Genomic DNA, 22224 nt, shown 5'->3' with positions numbered 1-22224 from the left:
TGGGACGCGCCCCTTTATCTATCAACTGTCACGCTCGTCACTTTCTCGATTAGGTTTTCTATAGGTCCGTTCCATTGGCCCGTCACGATGTTGTCTCAAGCTTTTACCTATGACACATGAGATACCTACATACATACATACATATGGTCACGTCTAGACAGAGCCAATAGTCTTGAAAAGACTGATAGGTCACGCTCAGCTATTTGGCTTAATGATAGAATTGAGATTCAAATAGTGACAGGTTGCTAGCCGATCGCCTAAAAAAAGAATGCTAAGTTTGTAAGCCTATACCTTAGTCGCCTTTTACGACATCCATAGGAAAGAGATGGAGTGGTCCTAGTCTTTTTGCACTTGTGCCGAGAACCACACGGCAAGGCGTTGTTTGAACGCAAACGCAACGAAAAATCTTTTTGTGTTGAATAGTCCATTTATCGAGGAAGGCTTTAAGCTATATAACATCACGCTGCTACTTATGGAAAGTAATTGATTGATTATGGATTGAGTTACCCATAGATAGTCATTTGGGGGTAACTCAATCTTTGTCATTTTTTTTCTTCATATAAAATTATTAATTTAATACACGTTCACACATATCAATGTTAGACTTTCTAACTGACCTAGTTAGGGTCTCAGGGCGAAGGACACAATGGCCACGTGAAACGCTTTGCCGTATGCGAATAGCCTGCTTAGCATTCCAGATAACGTTTGCTCTACTTTACGGTCCTAGATAGCATTTTCCGCTTGTTTTTTTTACCTAGAAATAATTGGAGGGTACTATAGTGCGTCGGTGGTTGAGTTATTAGAAAGGAACTAATAAAAACAAAAACCAAAAAAGTGCCGTGTGGATCCCGGCACCAATACAAAAAGAAATAGGACCACTCCGTCTCTTTCCCATGGATGTCGTAAAAGGCGACTAAGGGATAGGCTTACAAACTTGGGATTCTTTTTTAGGCGATGTGCTAGCAACCTGTCACTATTTGAATCTCTATTCTATCATTAAGCCAAATAGCTGAACGTGGCCATTCAGTCTTTTCAAGACTATTGGCTCTGTCTACCCCGCAAGGGATAAAGACGTGACCATATGTATGTATGTAGAAAAAAAAATGCGGCCTTGTTGCATATATTGTATAATTATGCAATCTCTTCCAGAGACTGACGGACATTATGACAAAGGAACAGTCGATGGCCTCACTAACCAAATTTGTCGAATACATTTACTCCAATTTAAAAGATCTCAATGGGGACATCTTACCACAATAATATAATATAATAATAAAATAATAATGATATATATATACACACATATATTACATAAATATATATATATATATAAATATACAAACTCATATATAAATATCATAAACCATTTGCGTCATCACATCACAAGAACATTGGCAACCTGGCTTGAAGATGCATCAAATAGCACACAAACCAGGAAGCTAAACAAATAATACATTTTACTCAATGCAAAAAAAACAAACACAAAGTGAAACAAATAAAATAAAAAAAAAAAAAAAAAAATCTCTTCCAGGCAATAGTTTTAATTTAACATTTTCACATCGACGTAACTCCTATATGTAGACGCGCAATCCCGCTAAAAGGAAATCTAGGTATATATTTTTGATCGAAGACTGTTCACGTTTTTTTTAATATTTAGATTCTGAAAAATGGCAAAGGAGTACAATCCTAAGTTCGACCCCAACACTGAGGCGTTTCAGATGCGCGCGCAGTGGAAGAAGGTCGACATCTGCCGCAAGATGTGGTTTGACCGCTGGAGCTGGCTGCTGGAGGAGCGAAGGTATGATAAGACCTTAGAATTCGAAGGATAAAGCCTTTATCTATACTAATATTATAAAGCTGAAGAGTTTGTTTGTTTGAACGCGCTAATCTCAGGAACTAATGGTTCGAATTGAAAAATTATTTTTGCGTTGAATAGACCATTTATCGAGGAAGGCTTTAGGCTATATAACATCACGTTGCAACTATTAGAGGCGAAGAAATAGTAAAAAATGTGAAAAAAAAGCGGGGAAAATTATTCTACCTTGAGGGCTTCAATGATGCCCAAAATAACTATTCCACGCGGACGAAGTCGCGGGCACAGCTAGTCCCTTATAAAGACTGTCCCAACAGTACCGAATCTGGCCTCTGGCCACATTCAGCTGCCTACATAGAGACAGGTAAAAAATCCTAAAAAGAAGAATACTAAGTTTAATATCCTTCACCTTTGATAAGCTTTTACAATATGCATGAGTAGCAGCTGGTACACAGTATTTTTTATCGCAACCAAACCAGCGTGGAGACTTGCATTAAATGAATGTATGACTTGCTCAAAATGATCACATTTATCTATTGTACTTCCTCTCTCATACTCTGTTTACGAATATGTAGAAGATAAGTAGATGGCCACTCTTTACGGGGTAAAAAATAATTCACATTGCTCAATACTCATTCATACAAACTTTTGAAAACCAAATATCATGAATATGTTCCTAATAGAGACATTATTTTTTAATTACGATTATTTTCACTTATGTGTGCCGTGTGGTTCCCGGCACCAATAAAAAAAAGAATAGGACCACTCCGTCTCTTTCCCATGGATGTCGTAAAAGGCGACTAAGGGATAGGCTTACAAACTTGAGATTCTTTTTTAGGCGACAGGCTAGCAACCTGTCACTATTTGAATCACAATTCTATCATTAAGCCAAATAGCTGAACGTGGCCTTTCAGTCTTTTCAAGACTGTTGGCTCTGTCTACCCCGTAAGGGATATAGACGTGATGATATGTATGTATGTATGTATTTTCACTTATACCCCTATCAATTCCGCCATTAACATACATTATAATAAAATTAAAAGGCAGTAATGCTCAAACTGTTTTAGCGTAACAAACAAACAAACTGCATTCCTCTACGGCTTCCTACTAACATCAAAGCATTGGACACGGGAATGAAACTTAACGCGTTGAAGTCTCATGCGAGACCAATGTCGATCGTAGCAGTGCCGGCCCTAGCAGATTTCACTCGAGCGGGATACGATTTTGCCGCCCCTTTTCTTTGTTTTCTTATATGGTGCCGATTTTCCAAGACATCAAATTCAGCAGTTAACTTCAAAGCTATAACGAAATATAATCCATCTCTATATAATCTTTTAAGAGTGTTCACTTTTAAAGAGAACAATATAAAAAACCGGACAAGTGCATATCAGACTCGCTCATGAGAGGTTCCGTACCATCATCACGTTTGTTACTAAAATATTTATTTTTTATATTCAAGTTTCTACCTGTTTATTAAAATCATCAAAAAAAATAGCTTTTTACGCAAATCTTGTCTTAATTTTCTGAACCGTGCCCTCAGACAATTATATAAGTATTACAATTCCAATACTGTAAAATATATAGAAAACTTTAAAATGAATGACAATTGAAAACAAAATTGGTAAAACCAAGAAAGTACTTAAATTTATTTTCTCTTTGCGCCCCCTTGTGCTACGTAAGCCGGAACCTCCCTGCAGCGGGTCTATGCTAGTGCCGGCATTGGATCGTTGCATACCCAAGAATACTGTTATTCTATGATCCATGACCTGTTCATGAACTGTAAATTTATAACCATTAAAGTGATACATTTTAACTTATAAAAGCATGAATGAAAGTTATGTGGAGTAGACGTAGACTTCAGGAAGTTAAATGAAAAGACCGCCTATGATATAGGTAGGTAGGTCTAAAATCAATATAACTTTTGTCGAAATTCAAGACTTAAGAAGACCCAAAGGAGTGATTGTTTTAAGAAGATTTTTCCTATATTAAGTGACGTACGTGGTACCCGGCACCAATAAAAATAAAAGAATAGGACTCCATCTCGTTCCCATGGATGTCGTTAAAGGCGACTAAGGGAAAGGCTTATAAACTTGGGATTCTTCTTTTAGACGATTGACTAGCAATCTATCACTATTTGAATCTCAATTCTATCATTAAGCCAAGCAGCTGATCGTGACCTATCAGTCTTTCGAAGACTGTTGGCTCAGTCTTCCCCGAACGGGATATAGACGTGATTATATGTGTGCATGTATGTTTTTCCAAATACAGAACTGAGTTTATGAAGCCCCAGGCTTTTTATAGTAATTATATAAAGCTGCGCTGCGGACCTTCGCTCCCGTGGGAATTTTGGAATAAAATCCTATATGATATTTCAGGTTTAAAGCCAGGAGGAAAGATGTTATTTCAGGTTCAATCCAGCCATGTTCGGTACACGAGTAGAATTAACATCAGACATACTCGAAATTTTAACGTTACTTACGATATGTCTGAATCGAAATGAACATTATAAATCTAAACTAATATTATAAAGCTGATGAGTTTGTTTGTTTGAACGCGCTAATCTCAGGAACTACTGATTCGAATCGAAAAATTGTTTTTTGTGTTGAATAGGCCATTTATCGAGGAAGGCTTTACGCTATATAATAACATCACGCTGCAATAAAAAGGAGCAAAGAAATAATGGAAAATGTGGAAAAAAAAACGAGGAAAATTATTCATCCTTGAGGGCTTCAATGATGCCCGAAATAACTATTCCACGCGGACGCAGTCGCGGGCACAGCTAGTACTATATAAAACATTGATTATTTCTAAAGTACCCGAAACCGCCGAGCTTGCATGAAGAGAGTTATGAATGTGGATGAAGCGAAGGAAATATGCAGAGATCGTGGCAAGTGGAAAGAGGTAGTCTCTGCCTTACCCCTCCGGGAAGGAGGCGTGATTTTATGTATGTATGTATGTATGTATGTATTATTTCTAGAAAAACTCTAGAAGAATCCGACGCCATACGCAAGGAGTACGCCAGCGTGCTACCTCAGGGGGTCAAGAGAGTGGAGACAAGCAAGAGTCTCAAGCCGTGCCCCGTCACCACCACGGGGAACATAGGCTGGCTCGCAGCTAAGTAAACATACAAATATGTATTTTGACAAGCACCCTACAGCTTTATTTAAACTATAACAAATACATACATGCATACATGCATAAAATCACGCCTCTTTCCCGGAGGAGTGAGAGGAGGAGGAGAGAGACTACCTCTTTCCACTTGCCACGAGTAAGTATAGTATATCATTATCTATCATAAGGTGACCCTGTTTTTTCTTCCCGCTAAACCGCTAATAATAACGCAGATAATGTTAAAAGCTGCCTTCTGACCTTATATCCACGAAGTGATAGCATCAAAGTTGAGTGCGGTGTGAAATTAAATCTATTTTAATAAAGTCAAAGGTCATTCATTTTTGTTCTGACTGAATAAACAAATAGCATACATACCTACATATAATCACGTCTATATCCCTTGCGGGGTAGACAGTTAGTACCCCGCAAGGAATATAGACGTGATTAGTAAGTAGTAAAAGACATAGATGCCATCAAAAACATCCTGTAAAAAAAACCCAAGTCTCAGCTCAGTCTTTTTACCGTAAAACGTTGTGAGATCCATGCATATATATATATGTATATATAATACCAAGTCGGTTAATCTATTTAGTCTCTACTTCCAGGACCTTCTGCCTTAAGTTATTACATAAGTAATTATCATGCCAATATTAAAAATATTCTACGTTTTAAACAAATAGATCGACTTGACTAACTCTTTATAATATATTTATTTATTTTTATAAAGTGTTTATTATAAAACAACTTAATGAACAAGATTAATTAATTCGTTTTCAGGCCGGAATGTCAACTAGAGATCTACACTTCGTGGATCCCGAAGATACCACTCAGAACACCAGATCCGTGGGACAGTATGGATTATTTGGGAAATAAATAACTATATAAGTACTTAAAAGATATATAATAACTGTTTTATGAAGTTATAATTTAGACGTATTCACAAAAAAAAAATTATCGCGATGATTTTTTATATCTTTGTCTATTTTAGTGTTAAAAGTGTTTTCAATGCATAAAATTCTTGATCATGTACACATTTTTTTTTATAATTTCCCACGGGTAAAGCCAGTTTATTTATTAAACCTGCTTCTTAAAACACATTACAGTAATACCCCGACTTACGCTACCCCGTTTTACGCGAATTCGGAGATACGCGGTTTTTCAATTTTGTTTGCCGCGCACATCGGCTCTCGCTCCGCCCACTCAGTGTTCAATTTGGGACAGGTTTAAACGTGTTCCGCGTGCTATTGTTTTACAGGCAAGTGCGTTTTACTTATAATCTCTAATTATGTCTAGGAAATGAACCAGGGAGTCATTAAAACATTTAAAACTTACTACACAAGGCGGTCATTTGCACATCTACATGAAACTTTAAGTCAGAACAAAAAGCTTTCTGTTAGATTTTAGGAAGCAATTCAATGTTTTAGATGTTGTAAGAATTACATATTGGACAATCTTGGAATGAGGTTTCACAAAAAACTCTCAGTGGTGTCTGGAAAAACCTGTGTCCATTTTTTTTCATTTCTGAAACCCAAGGAGACACCATTTCAGATCCTGAACAAATCGATAGCATAATAGAAGAAGTTGTTGATATCGCCAAGCAATTAAATTTAGAGCAAGACATTGAATAAACTGATTCGCTAGACACAGTTGAATCGGTAAATCAAATGACAATTGCAAACTTAACAGAAGGACTCAATTCAATTGAAAAGGGGTTACAAAGTTAAGAAAAAATTGATTGTAATGAAGAACGCGTTTCTACAAAAAACGAGGAATAAAAAAAATACTGGTATGCTTCGAGGAAATTATACTTACGTGAAAAGAAGAAAAAATTAACTCGTTAGAATATATGAAGCCTTCGACATCAAAATAACTTCGGTTTTGCTTACTTTATTCATAACAATGTTTTTTTTATTATCCTACACTATATTTAACATTTTTCTTCTAAATTATTGTTTTCTTTACACTCTGGTCCCGATTAAACAAACTTTATATGTATTTATATGCAACGTTGAACCCCGACTTACGCGAATTCGACTTACACGGCAACCGCTCGGACCCACCTACCGCGTAAGTCCGGGGTATTACTGTATATAATATGTTAGACTAAGTAATGATTTTTCAGAGCGTAATTTCGTAAAATTTGGTTGTCTCTAAATCCTAAAATAAAATATTGATGAAACGAAATATTTCTATTGCTTCGAATCTAAATAGGTAAATGTTTAACTTAGCTTAAGTCTAGTTTATTGGATAGCCGTTGCCAAAAACAAGTTTGATATTAATAAAAAGTCTCAAGTAAGGTCGACTCGTGACTGCAGGAAGCAGAGCACTTTTTGTATGATATTTATTTCGCGAATTCTCCAAAAATCAAGGTTAGTATATTGCGTATTTTGGAAATTTACAATGTTAATGTAATTTATTTGTTGTATTTAATGTGTAATTTAATGAACACATTGTTAAAAAATAATATGTTTTTTTTTAATAAACAAAAAATCACATGTACATCCCTTAAAAGAGCCAATAATTGTGACGTGGAATGGGACAGCGATAGTGCTATTACGATGCTAACCCTGAAGGTAATATATAACTCGATTTTTAACTCATGGCTACTCATTTTATCCCGCTTATCTTAAACTCGTTGTGCCGTGTGGTTCCCAGCACCAATATCATAAAGAATAGGACAACTCCATCTCATTCCCATGGATCTCGTAAAAGGCGACTAAGGTATAGGCATACAAACTTGGGATTCTTTTGACGATGGGCTAGCAACCTGTCATTATTTTAATCTTAATTCTATCATTAAGCCAAATAGCTGAACGTGGCCTTTCTGTCTTTTCAAGAGTTTTAGCTCTGTCGACCCAGCAAGAGATATAGACGTGATTAATCATTAAGTAGTATAATTATATATATGTATGTATGTAAGTAGGACATTCCAATCATCAAGTAAATAAAAATGATTGTAAAAAAGCTAGAATTAGTGTACAGATTGCAGTTTGACGCGTTGTTACGGTAAGACGGCACAAACAATACCACATAAAGGTTTACCCGTGGGAAATATTGGATGTTACATAACTATAAGTGCGTACTAAACCAGTAATGATGACAATTCGCACGGTGCATGGTCAAAGGCATACCCTGGGCCCCTCGACAGAGCGGTGAGGATGCATTTAGGAGATGGGCTAGCAGCCTGTCACAATTTGAATATCAATTCCATCGTGAAGCCATTCAGCTGAACATGGCCTTTCAATCTTTGCGAGACCGTTGGCTCTGTCTGACCCTTTAAGGATATAGACGTAAATAGACCTATGTATGTACATGTAGAAAAAAAAATCTTACCTTTTCAGCGAGGTGTGTTTTGAGCCATTGCTCAGCAGTTTATGCTTGGGTTTGTCCAATGCCCCGGTGGGGGTCGAAGATGATATCGTCAGGTCGCTGGCGAACGAACTGGTAGACGATTCCTTAGGAAACAAAAGAATAACGGTTAATAACGGCTAAAAAACGAGGGTAGACCCCCAAACGTGTAAAAAACGTACATTTCCGCATTCTCGCCTGAAGTCGGGAACCGATTTTGATGAAATACACAGATTTTGATGAAATACAAATACAGTGCCGTGTGGTTCCCGGCAGTGCCGTGTGATTCCCGGCATCAATACAAAAAAGAATAGGACCACTCTATCTCGTTCCCATAGATGTCGTAAAAGGCGACTAAGGGATAGGCTTATAAACCTGGGATTCTTCTTTTAGGCGATGGGCTAGCAACCCGTCACTATTTCAATCTCAATTCTATCATTAAGCCAAATAGCTGAACATGGCCATTCAGTCTTTTCAAGACTGTTGGCTCTGTCTAGTCTACCCCGTAAGGGATAAAGACGTGATCATATGTATATGTTTTACAAATACAGAGATTGAGTTAACCTTGAGAAAGAACGTGGAAAGGGGGAGAAGACGACGAAGTCGCGGGCAAACGCTAATAATTTCATAATCTCTGCACACATACTATGCGATTTCTCTACATTGGCAAAATTTTATGAAACTCTAACCCTCTACTTACCTACTTTTAGCGAAAATTCATTAACTAACTAACCTAAAATTTTCGCTTACGGGAATACCCGCATATCTATTGTTTATTTGGTACATACATTGAAAACAAATAATAACGACCATAAAATAAATTTTAGCTACAGATTATATTATGGTTACTTATTCGCGGGAACGATGTCTTCCCCTAAATTTGAGGGAAATTCAATCATTAAATTTAAGAACTTCCCTCAGGCCAGGCACTTTTCACCCTAATCGTAATCTCCTGTAATAATCTTTCAATTTTTTCCAACAGGATGAAATTCGAAGATAATTTCCAGATAACAACTTTAAAAATTTGCAAGATTGGACTCATAACAAGCAATTATAGTACCTGCCTTATTTAACTAGTATTTTCCTGCGTCTCTTACCCGCGTAAAACGTAAAATTCCAGTAAACAACGTTCCCGAGGGAATTTTATCAAATCCAGTCTTATACTCCTAGACTTTATATACGACATACGAAATTTAAATTCCTGTTCCATTAAGTTGTCTGCTACTTTCGTTCCCGCGGGAATTTCGAGAAGCCTGCGTTCAGCTTTTTGGCTTGATGATAGAATTGAGATTCAAATAGAGACAGGTTGCTAGCACATCGCCTAAAAGAAGAATCCCTTGTTTATAAACCTATTCCTTAGTCCTTTACGACATCCATGGGAACGAGATGGAGTCATCCTATTCTTTGTTCTATTGGCGCGGGAAACGGGAACCACACGGCACTTTTATTGGTGCCGCAAACCACAATCGATACACATAGACATAATATAGATAATGCAAACAAACAGATTTTGAAACACAAGAGTTTTATATCGAAAAGAGACAATCATTTCTATTGAAAATCATATTATGAAATGAATGGGAATCACTGAATGACGTTGGAATTCGTAAGTAGCTAATCTGCTTTCCCATTCGTTTCATCCCCTATTATGTATGCCGACGTGCGATGCAAATGTTAAATTTTTCTAAAATAGATTTAAAAATATATAGATTACAAAAGGCGACTAAGGGATAGGCTTACAAACTTGGGATTCTTTTTTTAGGCGATGGGCTAGCAACCTGTCACTATTTGAATCTCAATTCTATCATTAAGCCAAAAAGCTGTGCGTGGCCTTTCATTCTTTTCAAGACTGCTGACTCTGTCTTCCCCACAAGGGATATAGACGTGACCATATGTATGTATACCTTAGAGATATTCGTCCTGGTCCTCCTAACGGCCGCCTCGGGGCTCCCAGGGCTCCCCACCAACTCCAGGGCCAACCGGCCCTTCCCAGGAACTGGAGGGGGCTTTTCTTCCACCGGCACCATGTAAGACAACATCGTCACAGATCACACTAGCAGTTACTTGGTTATCATTGTCCAAAAACACAAAAACTTTGGCGTTTCACGTCTATAGTCTATTTCACAGCGAAATTTCAGTCTTCGAATTTCAATCACTACCTACATTCTCAGTTTTGCGGTCGGCGACGGTGTTTTTCTTCAAATCTGAAAGATAAGATGTGTATTTTTATTGCGTTCACTAAAGATAAAATGGAAATCATAAACATAAAATACTAGCGATAGATCTAGAATGCGGAATAGAAATATCGTCGTCTGAAAATATAATCGCACCTATCTATACTTATATTATAAAGCTGAAGAGTTTGTTTGTTTGTTTGAACACGCTTATCTCAGGAAATACTGGTTCGAATTGAAAAAATATTTTTGCGTTGAATAGACCATTTGTCGAGGAAGGCTTTAGGCTATATAACATCACGCTGTAACTATAAGGAGCAAAGAAATAATGGAAAATGTGAAAATATATATATAATATGTATAAATATAATACGATCTTTTAAAAAATGGAATGAAAATATGTTTTTTAGAACAGTACAAATCAAAAATAAAGAAAAAAAATAATTATGATTTTTTAAAATTATTATTGAGGTTTGCTTGCTACACGAGAAAAAAATCAACTAACTATGACATAGTACGTTGTTCAAATTATATTTACAACCTACCTGTGAGCTCCTACGTAATTATGTAGAATTTGATAACACAGACTTAAGATATTCCAACCTTGAATCATTGATTTTATTAACAAGCTTAGAAGTTACTTAACTATTGTATTTGATTTTAGATAGAATATACAAACTCAGTATACTAACCTACAATATCTCGCGAGTGAATTGACATGAAAATAGTGAAAATCTCTTTTTTACTATTTTAAAATGTTTACCATTTATTAAGGTAACTTTGAATTTTTAGTACACTAACCTCTTCACTTTAGACAGATCCTATGCCTACTTCGATGAGCTCTCGAACAAAAAAGAACTAGTTTTTTTTTCGCTTAGGAAATCTGCACATTTTTTAAACACATCTATAGGTATAAAAAACTGATGAAACTGATGTTTTTGCTGTGGTTTTTGCCGTTTGACTCAACAGATACCGGTTAGCGGTGTTATACTGTTACCTAGAACACAAAAATATGTAGAACTAGAGGCCGCCCGCGACTTCGTCCGCATGGAAACCCTATCAATCCCGCGGGAACTCTGGGATAAAAAGTAGCCTATGTGTTATTCTGGGTCTTCAGCTACCTACATACCAAATTTCATGGTAATCGGTTCAGTAGTTTTTGCGTGAAAGAGTAACAAACATCCATACAAACTTTCGCCTTTATAATAGTAGTAGGATTCTGTATAGGCAACATTATGCAGAAATTTAGATAGATAGACTCTTTATTGCACCATAAGAAGAAGAAAAACAGAAAAAAACACAGGTAAGAGAAATCTAAAAGAAGTACCAAGTATATTAGCATGTCCTTTGACTGACTTTTACAATCTGCACAGAAAGAGAACCAGCTGACACACTGTTATCTTTGCTACCAGACCAGCATGGATGCCGCCGCAACCCACAAACATCACCCACCGGTGGGTCCATGGGGAATTTCTGATTACCAGGGAACCCATTGCATTATCGCGGAAATATATCAATATTAATTCAAAATATAGTACCCATTCCTTATTTTGGAGTGCGGACTTGCATTGTATTGCTAGCCTTTAAGGCCGACTTCCGCGCCGCAGTTGGCACTATCCAGTAAGTCTTTACGACTTTTTTGGTCTTTTTAGGGTTCCGTACCTAAAAGGCCACGAAAGTATAACAGACAGATTAACTCGCACGTTTATAATATTAGTAGGTACGGATGTACATATATTATAGATCCTGACCTTGGTCTACGCAACTGTAGTCGGTAACATCAATGCAACAGCGCGCGCGCATCTTGCATACATTTACCCGTCATTTACCGGACCAATGAACAATGATTCATGGTGTTTACTGAACGATATCGTCCATTTATGGCCTGTTATTTTTCTGATTGCTCAACTTCCGCGGCGTACTATAATAAACTGCATCTTCCGATACAACATGTGAGTTGGTAGTCCGTTCATAAAGGTTTGTTGGTTAAAATAGTGTAGCAATAATGTTTTTTCCCGAATGCCTCGTTAAACATAAATTGGGCATTTCTAAACTAGCCTATAAGAATATTTGATCGGATAATTAACTTTATATATTCATAAAAATATATCATCAAGGTCGGTCCAGTGGTTTAGTTGAAAACAGACAGTCAAACAGACTTTCGTTTTGATTATTATGCAAATATGGTTGATTTTTATTTATTTCTGTTTAAAAATGTTATCTATCAACCAAAGGTTAAAATGTCACGTAATATTTTTAGATATACATATATAGATTAAGTCTTCTAGTATACTTAGAAACTTTTGCGCGAGGTTTCGTTCCAGTGGGAATTTCTAGAAAACAAAAGCCTGAAGGTTTAGTCTGCATGTGCACAAAATTTAAAAAAAATCAGTCTCTTAGAATTTAAGTTTTTTTGTTACAAACAAAAATACAAATCTATTTACTTTGTACCTATGTCTCTGTATGATCCATACAAATATTAGGGATCACGGTTGCTTTCGTTTATAAATAGACTAGTTGTCAAAGCCGGCGTTTCTCGGATGCCATTCCCGTTCAAGCTTCGATTTGGCGCCAACTATTTAATTCTTCGAAATCAATATGATCATTGGGATAAATCAGCTGTTACAATTGTTATTGGTATAATTAAACTAACTAATTAGATATACAAGGAGAGTATGGAGGGAAAGGTCGGAGTGGGAGACCTAGACGAACGTATCTTGATCAAATTAAGGACGTCCTGGTAAAGGGTCAGGTCAAAAGTACCCGAAACCGGCGAACTTATATGAAGAGAGTTATGAATGTGGATGAAGCGAAGGAAGTATGCAGAGATCGTGGCAAGTGGAAAGAGGTAGTCTCTGCCTACCCCTCCGGGAAAGAGGCGTGATTTTTATGTATGTATGTATGTATATTTAACTGTGGTATGAATGGGCGAAGAAAGATATTTGGATTTATGATAGAATTGAGATTAAAATAGTGACAGATTGCTAGCTCATCACCTATAAGGCGAATCCCAAGTTTAGAAGCCGTATCTCATACATACATACATAAAATCAGGCCTTTTTCCGGAGAGGTAGGCAGAGACTACATCTTTCCACTTGCCACGATCTCTTTATACCTTCGCTTCATCCACATTCATAACTCTCTTAATGCAAGCTCGGCGGTTTCGGGTACTATTGAGGACGTCTTTAATTTGATCGAATTTGATATTATACCTGTCACTACTCAATTCTATCATTAAGCCTAACAGCTGAACGGGACCTGTCAGTCTTTGAAGACTAATCCTCAAGAGGTATATATTACTCGTATATGAATGAATGAATGTCAAATATGATTCTTGTACTAGCTCTTACACGGAATGGCCGCAAAGCCCTAAATACATATATTACATTACTCTGCAATTCTGACTAGTCTTCTTTAGGAGCAGGAGAAGCGTGCTGGGCCCATAACCTGACCGACCTCTGTATTACAATATACTACTTTTGGTTTGCTTACAAAAAGACTACTTATATCTAACAGATAAGCCAAGTTTAACCCCTCATAATAATTGTTGTCTAATTTTTAAATTAAATTAAAATCTAATCGTTAATAATAAATAATACTAAAATCGGTCAAGCGTTTTAGCCGTAAAAGCGTAACAAAAATATCTTACTAAGTTTAAACCATAGATTAAAGCACTAGATGAATGTGCTCATTCCCTTGGCCGCCTCTTACGATATTATTCACTCCACACACACCTCAATAAGGATTAAATTACAGAGTGTTAATAACTGTATAAACCGTAATTAATAATGTTATTAAACATAGCTGGAATACTTAATGCAGTGCATGCAAACATTATGATAGCCGTGTGACAAACATGTTTCAAACACGCAACGCTCGTCGACAGATTATAACAAACTATAATCCTACTAATATTATAAATGCGAAAGTTTGTATGTCAGGATGTCAGTATGGATGTTTGTTACTCTTTCACGCAAAAACTACTGAACCGATTACGATGAAATTTGGTGTGTAGTAGTTAGCTGAAGACCCAGAATAACATGTAGGCTACTTTTTATCCCGGAGTTCCCGCGGGATTAATCGTTAAGTTATGATAGAGTTTCCACGCGGACGAAGTCGCGAGATGCCTCTAGTATGGCATATTCTTAGTGTAGGTATCCCAAATTGTGCCGTGTGGTTCCCGGCACCAATAAAAAGTAGAATAGGACCACTCCATAACTTTCCCATGGGTGTCGTAAAAGGCGACTAAGGAAGGCTTGTAAACTTGGGATTCTAGTATTAGGCGACGGGCCAGCAACCTCAAAAGGTTGGACGCTATGCTATTGCTTTATGTCTACCTCGCCAGGGATATAGACGTGATTATATGTATGTATGTATCTCAATTTTACGGATAAGTTTGTTCATGAAACCTTTTACCTTATAACTTTCTAAAATTAATTAAATAAAATTAATCATCAGAAAATACATACATATATTTTTTTTAAATCTTGAAATTAAAACTTGAAGAAAATCTTCAGAAGATTCTTCGAACGATTTGATCGAATATAATATCTTATTGCGACAAAAATGTTATTTGCATAGGGGAAGCAATTACCTATGTAAGTACCTATTACTTGAACAGATCTTGATAGCAGTTTATCGGCTATTACCTTCTACCACAGAAAGAAAAGTTCTAACATAATTATACAGAAATTAGTACCTATCTCCTATCACTTAGATCAGTAATGTTGTAGTAATTAAAGCGATTACCATCACCAACATAGCATTCGGAATAAAACAAGACCATAGAAGTGGCAACTAGTTAATGGGTCAACGCAAATGATGTTACTCGTAAACAAAAGAGTCACTATAACATTGTCTAATTTTACAGTTTTGCAGCAACGCACTGTAAAAACTCATAATTTTTAAAGTTTCAAGTATAATAAATTATAATTATTCCTGGAATATAATCCCGCCTTGTAGTTCCCGGCACCAATATAAAAAAAAGAATAGGACCACTCCATCTCTCTCCCATGGATGTCGTAAAAGGGGACTAATGGATCGGCTTACATACTTGGGATTCTTCTTTTAGGCTATGGGCTAGCAACCTGTCACTATTTGAATCTCAATTCTATCTTAAAGCCAAATAGCTGAACGTGGCCTATCAGCATTTTCAAGATTGTTGGCTCTGTCTACCCCGCAAGGGATATAGACGTGATTATATGTATGGAAATAAGATTCAAGAAAAAGAACGATTTATTAAATTTGATACTGACTAGCCCATCGCCTAAAAGAAGAATCCCAAGTTTTTAAGCTTGATTGAATTTTACAAACCGCATGCGAGGTAAGGTAACGCAGCTGGCCCACATATGTTTTTTCTTGGCTAGAACCAGCATGGAAGCATCACATCATTCCTTTAGTTTTAAGTATGTGTCATTTCTAATGTCTCATATTAGTCCGAAGTCTATGGTCGCCGCAGACACCATCTGACCTTTCTCGGGAAGGAATGCCTGTTGAAGTCATTCCCACAGTTGACATAAAAACAGTGACTCACCGTAAAAATGCATGAGGATATTTTATTTTTTACAAGAGATTTATTTACTCACGTTTCAAGATCTTAATGCATGTTCCGCATTTATAACATCAAAATCACGGTTAAGTTAAATTTCGCATGATGATGATGATGAGATCCGTCCCACGTGTACCACTGGGTTGTCCAAGCGGCCAAGAACGGTGGGACAAATGGGACGATTTAGTCCCAGTAGTCATAATGTAAAGTGTTTGCCGCTGTATTAAAAGTTTACATTGCATTTCGTGTCTGTGTGATGTGAACTAAGCCTTATACAAACTGACATTGTAAAAAGTAACGAGTTAAACAAACAAATTAACATTGTTAGGTAAACTCGAACAGATTTCGATAAAATTTGTGACAGAAATATCTACACAAACAATATATTTTTTTCTAGAAACTATTCGGAAACGGGCAAATCAATCTTTTTATATATTTACGGAGAAAATTCATAGGTACCTATTTGTTGGCATAGCGCAAAAAAAATTAGTCGATAGAAGTCAAAAGGACTACATTCAGATTTTTATTTGCCTATATGTTAGTCTAACAGGCAATTATTGAAATTTGTTTGGCGACATCTCTAAACGTCACACGCTACCAACCAATCACGGCGCGTATGCTATATCGCAAAGAGAAAGAGGAAAAAGACGAATACTAGGGAAAAAGGCGTGATTTTATGTATGTATGCTATATCGCGCAAGCAAAATTTTCACGGATTGAAACATGAATACGACTTCTGACTTAACAGTGTTTGGATGCTGAACTGTTCACGCCGACACAGGCCCCTAAGGCAAGATATAGGTGTAAAGGTAAGTCATGATAGAATCCCATTATTTATTTATTTTTTGTTACGGAAGGGAAATCTTTATACGGACGATCCCCCTGGTCTCCACCCGGGAGAGTCTGGGACTCCTGGCACCAAGTAGGTATACCAGACTTCAGCACTGAAACCTTCCGGCGCTGCCTTCTTGGCAATTCGAAGGCATCATGCCGGGGATCTTACTTTTATGGACTTCTGGTAAGTTGCTAGTCGCCCATACTGCCCAGGACTTATGATAGAACCTTAGGTTAAGAGCGTTGCAGCCGCCCTCGAGTTTGCATTACAGAAAGGCAAAGTCCAAGGCAGAGGTTCATCCCACCTGGTCTAGGAGCCCCTTGCGCGCTTCCACCTCAAAGGCTGTTAGGAAGAGCGTCAAGCCCTCGCCTAAATCATCCTACTGTTCTTAAATACCCATCAGGCAAACTTACAACTAACAGATCTATGTTCTTGTAGCGGGAGCGATGATTCGGCTCGACCGCCACCAAAGGGAAGATCTTCCGCCAGGCTAGGTGTTGTGCCTGGGGCACCGCGGCTCCAACGATGTTGTGTCGGAGGTTGTATATATAGCTCCAATCCGTGAAATCTCTGAAATAGCGATTTATTTACTTCGCTGCTATTGGTTGAGCGCGTCAATTTCTTCGCGATGATTGACAGTTGTGTTGTGTGATTTGATGTTGTGACGAGTGGCGTAGAGATATCGCCACATTCTCATTATCCAAAAAATCACAAACAACATAGTCGCTCGATTCCCCATACATAACAACTTGCCGGAAAACCTTCGCTTTGGTGGCGGTCCAGCCCAAAATCATCACTGCCGCTACGTTTGATTCATGGCAAAGTTAAAAGAAGTGCACAGAGCACTGAACACCTGACTGCATTGATCTGTGGTCATATGATATTCATTAGAAATATCATGCTACCCGAGAAGATATCTCTTGCATGTAGTAAGTAGTGAACTTTCTAAATCCTAGTTCGCTTGTCCCTTTTTCTTATGAGTTATGTGTCAGTTCATATAAAAACAGATAACGATAATAAACATAATTGTTTAAATGAAACACGAAATTCTAAACCTGAATATATCATTTAAATGTATTTTGAGGTTGCTGGCTCTGCCTACCCCGTTAGTATAAAGTCTTTATATGCCTATGATGATATTATATGATGGATGAAATAATATAGGACAATTTTAATACAAAAAAAAATTTGACAAATTTAAATGAAACTTTGCATAGAGAATTAGAGATTGACTTTCAAAGTAACATTGATTATGATAATTAAAAATTTAAAAAAAAAAAAACACAAAATATTAGACAAATTTAGATGAAACTTTGCATAGAGATTGACTTTCAACGTAACATTGATTAGGTATAATAATTAAAAGTCCTAAAAGAACAAAGACCTGGGGAACAAAAGTCTAGTTTGAAATAAAAATACACCATGTGGTCAAAATAGAACGCGAGGGAAAGACAAAAAAAGATACACGACCTCTGCCTATCCCCCTCGGGAATCAGAAGTACGTCGTATGTTTACTTTCTTTGATATGGATGTTACAAGTGCACTCATTGCCTTAATAGAGATAGAACGAGGATCGACACGGTACAGTCGAAAAGAAAACCGATTAACTATTTATTTTATTTCACAAAAATAAAATTAAAAATTCTAAATCACAGCCAAAAATCAATTAAATAAATAAACAATCTTTGAAAAAGTATATCGGGCCCGTTTCATATTTTTTAATTAAATAATTAAAGCCTGGATACCAGAGACGGACAAAGTAAAATATGATCCTGAAAAAGCAACCTTACATACATACGTAATACTAATATTTTAAGGCGAATACATTGATTTGAAGAATATTTTGTGTTTTTTTTAACCGTGTGTTTCCCGGCTCCAATAGAAAAAAGAATAGAATCACTCATTCTCTCTCCCATAGATGTCGTAAAAGGCGACTAACGGATAGGCTTATAGGCTTGAGATTCTTATTTTAGGCGATGGGTTAGCAACCTATCACTATTTGAATCTCAATTCTACAATTAAGCCAAACAGCTGAACGTGGCCAATCAGTCTCTTCAAGATTGTTGGTTTTATCTTTCCCGCAACGGATATATACATGAATATATGTATGTTGGTATTTATTTTGTTGTGAATTAACTCAAAAACTACTGGACCGTATTTGATGATACAGACAAACAGACAGACGGTCAAAACGTTCTTTCTAGATATTCCCGCGGGTGTGAAGCCCGGCGAAAAATCTCTCCCACCTTATCGCTAAATGGAAAAATTACAGTTTAAAGTCAATCGAAAAATTACATACATACATAAAATCACGCCTCTTTCCCGGAGGGGTAGACAGAGACTACCTCCTTCCACTTGCCACGATCTCTTCATACTTCCTTCGCTTCATCCACATTCATAACTTTCTTCATGCAAGCTCGGCGGTTTCGGGTACTTTTGACCTGACCCTTTACCAGGACCTTTGACATTTTACCTTTTTTAAAAATTACATATCGTATCCAATTCTGTGTTTGCCTGTACAAGAATCGCTGACGGGAAATAAAACTACAAAGGCATGTTCACAATGCATGCTCACGGTCGCAACGCAGGAAGAATTTGTTTTGATCATGTGAATTGATTTCAAATTGTTTTGCGATGTGGCGCTGTGAGGCATACCTACATTGTTATTGATATTAAAATACCACGTTTTGTCACGGGTGTAAATAACTGTCTTATTGATCTATGCTAGATAACGCAGGCCACACAGGTGACTTGTCTATTTATTTATTACATACATAAATACATACATATGGTCATGTCTATATCCTTTGTGGGCTAGACAGAGCCAACAGTCTTGAAAAGACTGATAGGCTACGTTCAGCTATTTGGCTTAAAGATAAAATTGAGATTCGAATAGTGACAGGTTACTAGCCCATCGCCTAAAAAAAGAATCCCAAGTTTGTAAGCCTATACCTTAGTCGCCTTTCACGACATCCATGGGAAAGAGATGGAGTGATCCAATTCTTTTTTGCATTGGTGCCAGGATCTTCACGGCACCAATACAAATCTACATATTTATTTATTTACCAATTCATGTACACAAATAACATATATAAATAATATACACAAGAAACAATAGTACATAGGTTCTGCTTATTTCTGAAGAAATCTATTCCAGCTCACCTGAGACAGGAGAAATGATGGAAAAAGTAACTATAATAAAGTAGGGGATACTCCACAAACTTTAAAAATACTTTAAAATTTTCTTATTTTATAAATTCTTGATATTGGATTCCACTTTTATTTATTTATATTTATTACTCTTTCATGCAAAATCTACTGAACCGATTTAGCTGAAACATTCAGTTATTATCTAATAACAAAATAACACATGGTCAGTTTGCTCAATACCTTACTTGGCTAAATAAATAACTTAATTATTTATTATATTTAATAGTGAACCGAAGGGTTAACTTCTACACTTTACTGTATCACTTTCGGGGTAGACAGAGCCAATGGTCTTAAGGCTCGAAGGCTCCATTTAGCTATATGTCTACTTGAAATTGAGTTTAAGAGATAAGAGAGATCTGACGGGTTGCTAGCTACAGCTGACATTCAATATCTGACCAAGAAGTAAAGCAACTGGCTTAGGTATATTTTATTTTTACTTCATTTTTATTCTTTTTTTTTAAGCCATTAGGACATTTTATCGGAACCATATCGGCATAAAGACGCTTTGGAAGAAGCACTATTATAGAGAGTTATGAATGTGGATGAAGCGAAGGAAGTATGCAGAGATCGTGGCAAATGGAAAGAGGTAGTCTCTGCTTCTCCCTCCGGGAAAGAGGCGTGATTTTATGTATGTATGTATGTACTATAATGGCAAGTGGAAAAATGATGTCTCTGCCAAACTCTCTGGGAAACGTTATAACATGGTGGATCTTACAAAGCTGTTGATGAAGAAGAAGGTGAATCATAAAAAAGACGCAATAATTTGGCGTATTAAGGTTTTGAAATGCTTACATTGCATACCGGATATTCCGAACCTTGTTATAATTTCAATTGAGTGACGAAATTGTAATGTGATATATGTTTTCAAAGTCATTGGAACGTTCGCTTTGTGGTTCAACCGTATGGCCACATTCATACATAATGGAACTGTGTCTGCAAAATTTCAATTCATTTCGATAATGAATTCCTGCTTCTCGAAGTCGATCAATGTTATTTGAAGGAGAGCTATATTTTCTACTAGCTGTGCCCGCGACTTCGTCCGCGTGGAATAGTTATTTTGGGCATCATTGAAGACCTCAAAGATGGATAATTTTCCCCGTTTTTTTCCACATTTTCCATTATTTCTTCGCTCCTTAGGTATAGTTGCAGTGTGATAATGCATCATAGCATAAAGCCTTCCTCGATAAATGGTCTATTCAACACAAAAATAATTTTTCAATTCGAACCATTAGTTCCTGAGATAAGCGCGTTCAAACAAACAAACTCTTCAGCTTTATAATATTAGTATAGATTGAAACGGTGGGTTACCGTATGAGCACAGGTAGAAATAAAACAATAATTCAGTCTCAATTTCTATTTTCCAGTTTTCCTAAAGAACTTTTTAGATTTAGATTAGAACTAAGAAAGGTAGATGTCAATTTTTAACACTACACCGCAAATAATTTATCACTAACCCAACTTACAAATATAAACGTTTGTTTCGGTATTTGACCTTATTACCTCCTAAATGATGTTTAACAATAATGTCAAATCCCGATTTGATAGACAATAGTCATTAAGCACACGTCTTCATCACTGCAGGATGGCACGAACGATAGCACCAAGGTAATGCTACGGTTTAATCCAGAAAACATAAATCCTCATTTTATACTCCAATAAAATAAACATCAAAAGGTTAAATTTATAGAGCCACTCAATACATTAGGTCATTAAAATTATCATATAGAAATCACAGATTTGGCGCGCCCAGGTGACGTGGGTAGGGCGCTATTGTCGCCGTCCAATGTTTGTTTTGTTTTGGTGACATCACCGTCAGGCAAGGACAAAATGCAATGCATCGCAGTCTATTATTGTCCTGGGATGACGAGCGAAAACAGACAAACATAGTAGGAAATGTCAGTGCTATAAAAGCCGTGTTGCTGGCCAGAAACAAAACTACAGACGTGATATTCAAGAACTGAAGAGTCCCGACATAAAAGATTTTCCGGTAGACGTTTCGCACGACGCTCTTGCAGAAATGGACACGACTATAGCTAATTTCTTGTAGAGAACGGACAAAAATAAAAAAAAGCAGAACGAATTGAGTCCTTAAACGATCAATATTCTTTGTCGTAAAATAGAACAGGCAGTTATTGCATAATCATCGTCCCACGAAACGCGAGCTAAAATATTATTGTAGCGCTCA

General features: G+C 36.8%; 2 protein-coding genes across 2 annotated transcripts in view; one reads left to right on the top strand and one right to left on the bottom strand.

Annotated features, from left to right (window-relative positions):
- Positions 1-22224, bottom strand: part of LOC106130573 (uncharacterized) — a 53777-nt gene that overhangs the window by 28680 nt on the left and 2873 nt on the right. Inside the window, exons 2-3 of the mRNA XM_013329447.2 lie at positions 10177-10476; positions 8258-8379 (exon numbers count right to left, since the gene is read on the bottom strand). Coding sequence (XP_013184901.1) covers positions 8258-8379; positions 10177-10311 — 257 coding nt within the window. The 5' untranslated portion in view covers positions 10312-10476. The remainder of the gene's footprint in view (positions 1-8257; positions 8380-10176; positions 10477-22224) is intronic.
- Positions 1668-5801, top strand: LOC132903923 (uncharacterized). The gene is made up of 3 exons (XM_060953412.1): positions 1668-1798; positions 4791-4931; positions 5702-5801. The coding sequence occupies exons 1-3, from the start codon at positions 1668-1670 to the stop codon at positions 5799-5801; spliced, it is 372 nt and encodes a 123-aa protein (XP_060809395.1).

The sequence above is a fragment of the Amyelois transitella genome, chromosome Z (assembly GCF_032362555.1).
Source record: "Amyelois transitella isolate CPQ chromosome Z, ilAmyTran1.1, whole genome shotgun sequence".
NCBI classification, from domain to species: Eukaryota; Metazoa; Arthropoda; class Insecta; order Lepidoptera; family Pyralidae; genus Amyelois; species Amyelois transitella.
The sequence above is the reverse complement of the archived record's forward strand: the minus strand, read 5'-3'. Positions and strand labels throughout refer to the sequence as shown.

Bases quoted from the DNA above. Each gene is read 5' to 3' on its own strand.
- LOC132903923 (XM_060953412.1), top strand. From the start codon at position 1,668: ATGGCAAAGGAGTACAATCCTAAGTTCGACCCCAACACTGAGGCGTTT. The intron at 1,799-4,790 runs GTATGATAAGAC...TATTATTTCTAG, and splicing joins TGGCTGCTGGAGGAGCGAAG to AAAAACTCTAGAAGAATCCG. The intron at 4,932-5,701 runs GTAAACATACAA...ATTCGTTTTCAG, and splicing joins ATAGGCTGGCTCGCAGCTAA to GCCGGAATGTCAACTAGAGA.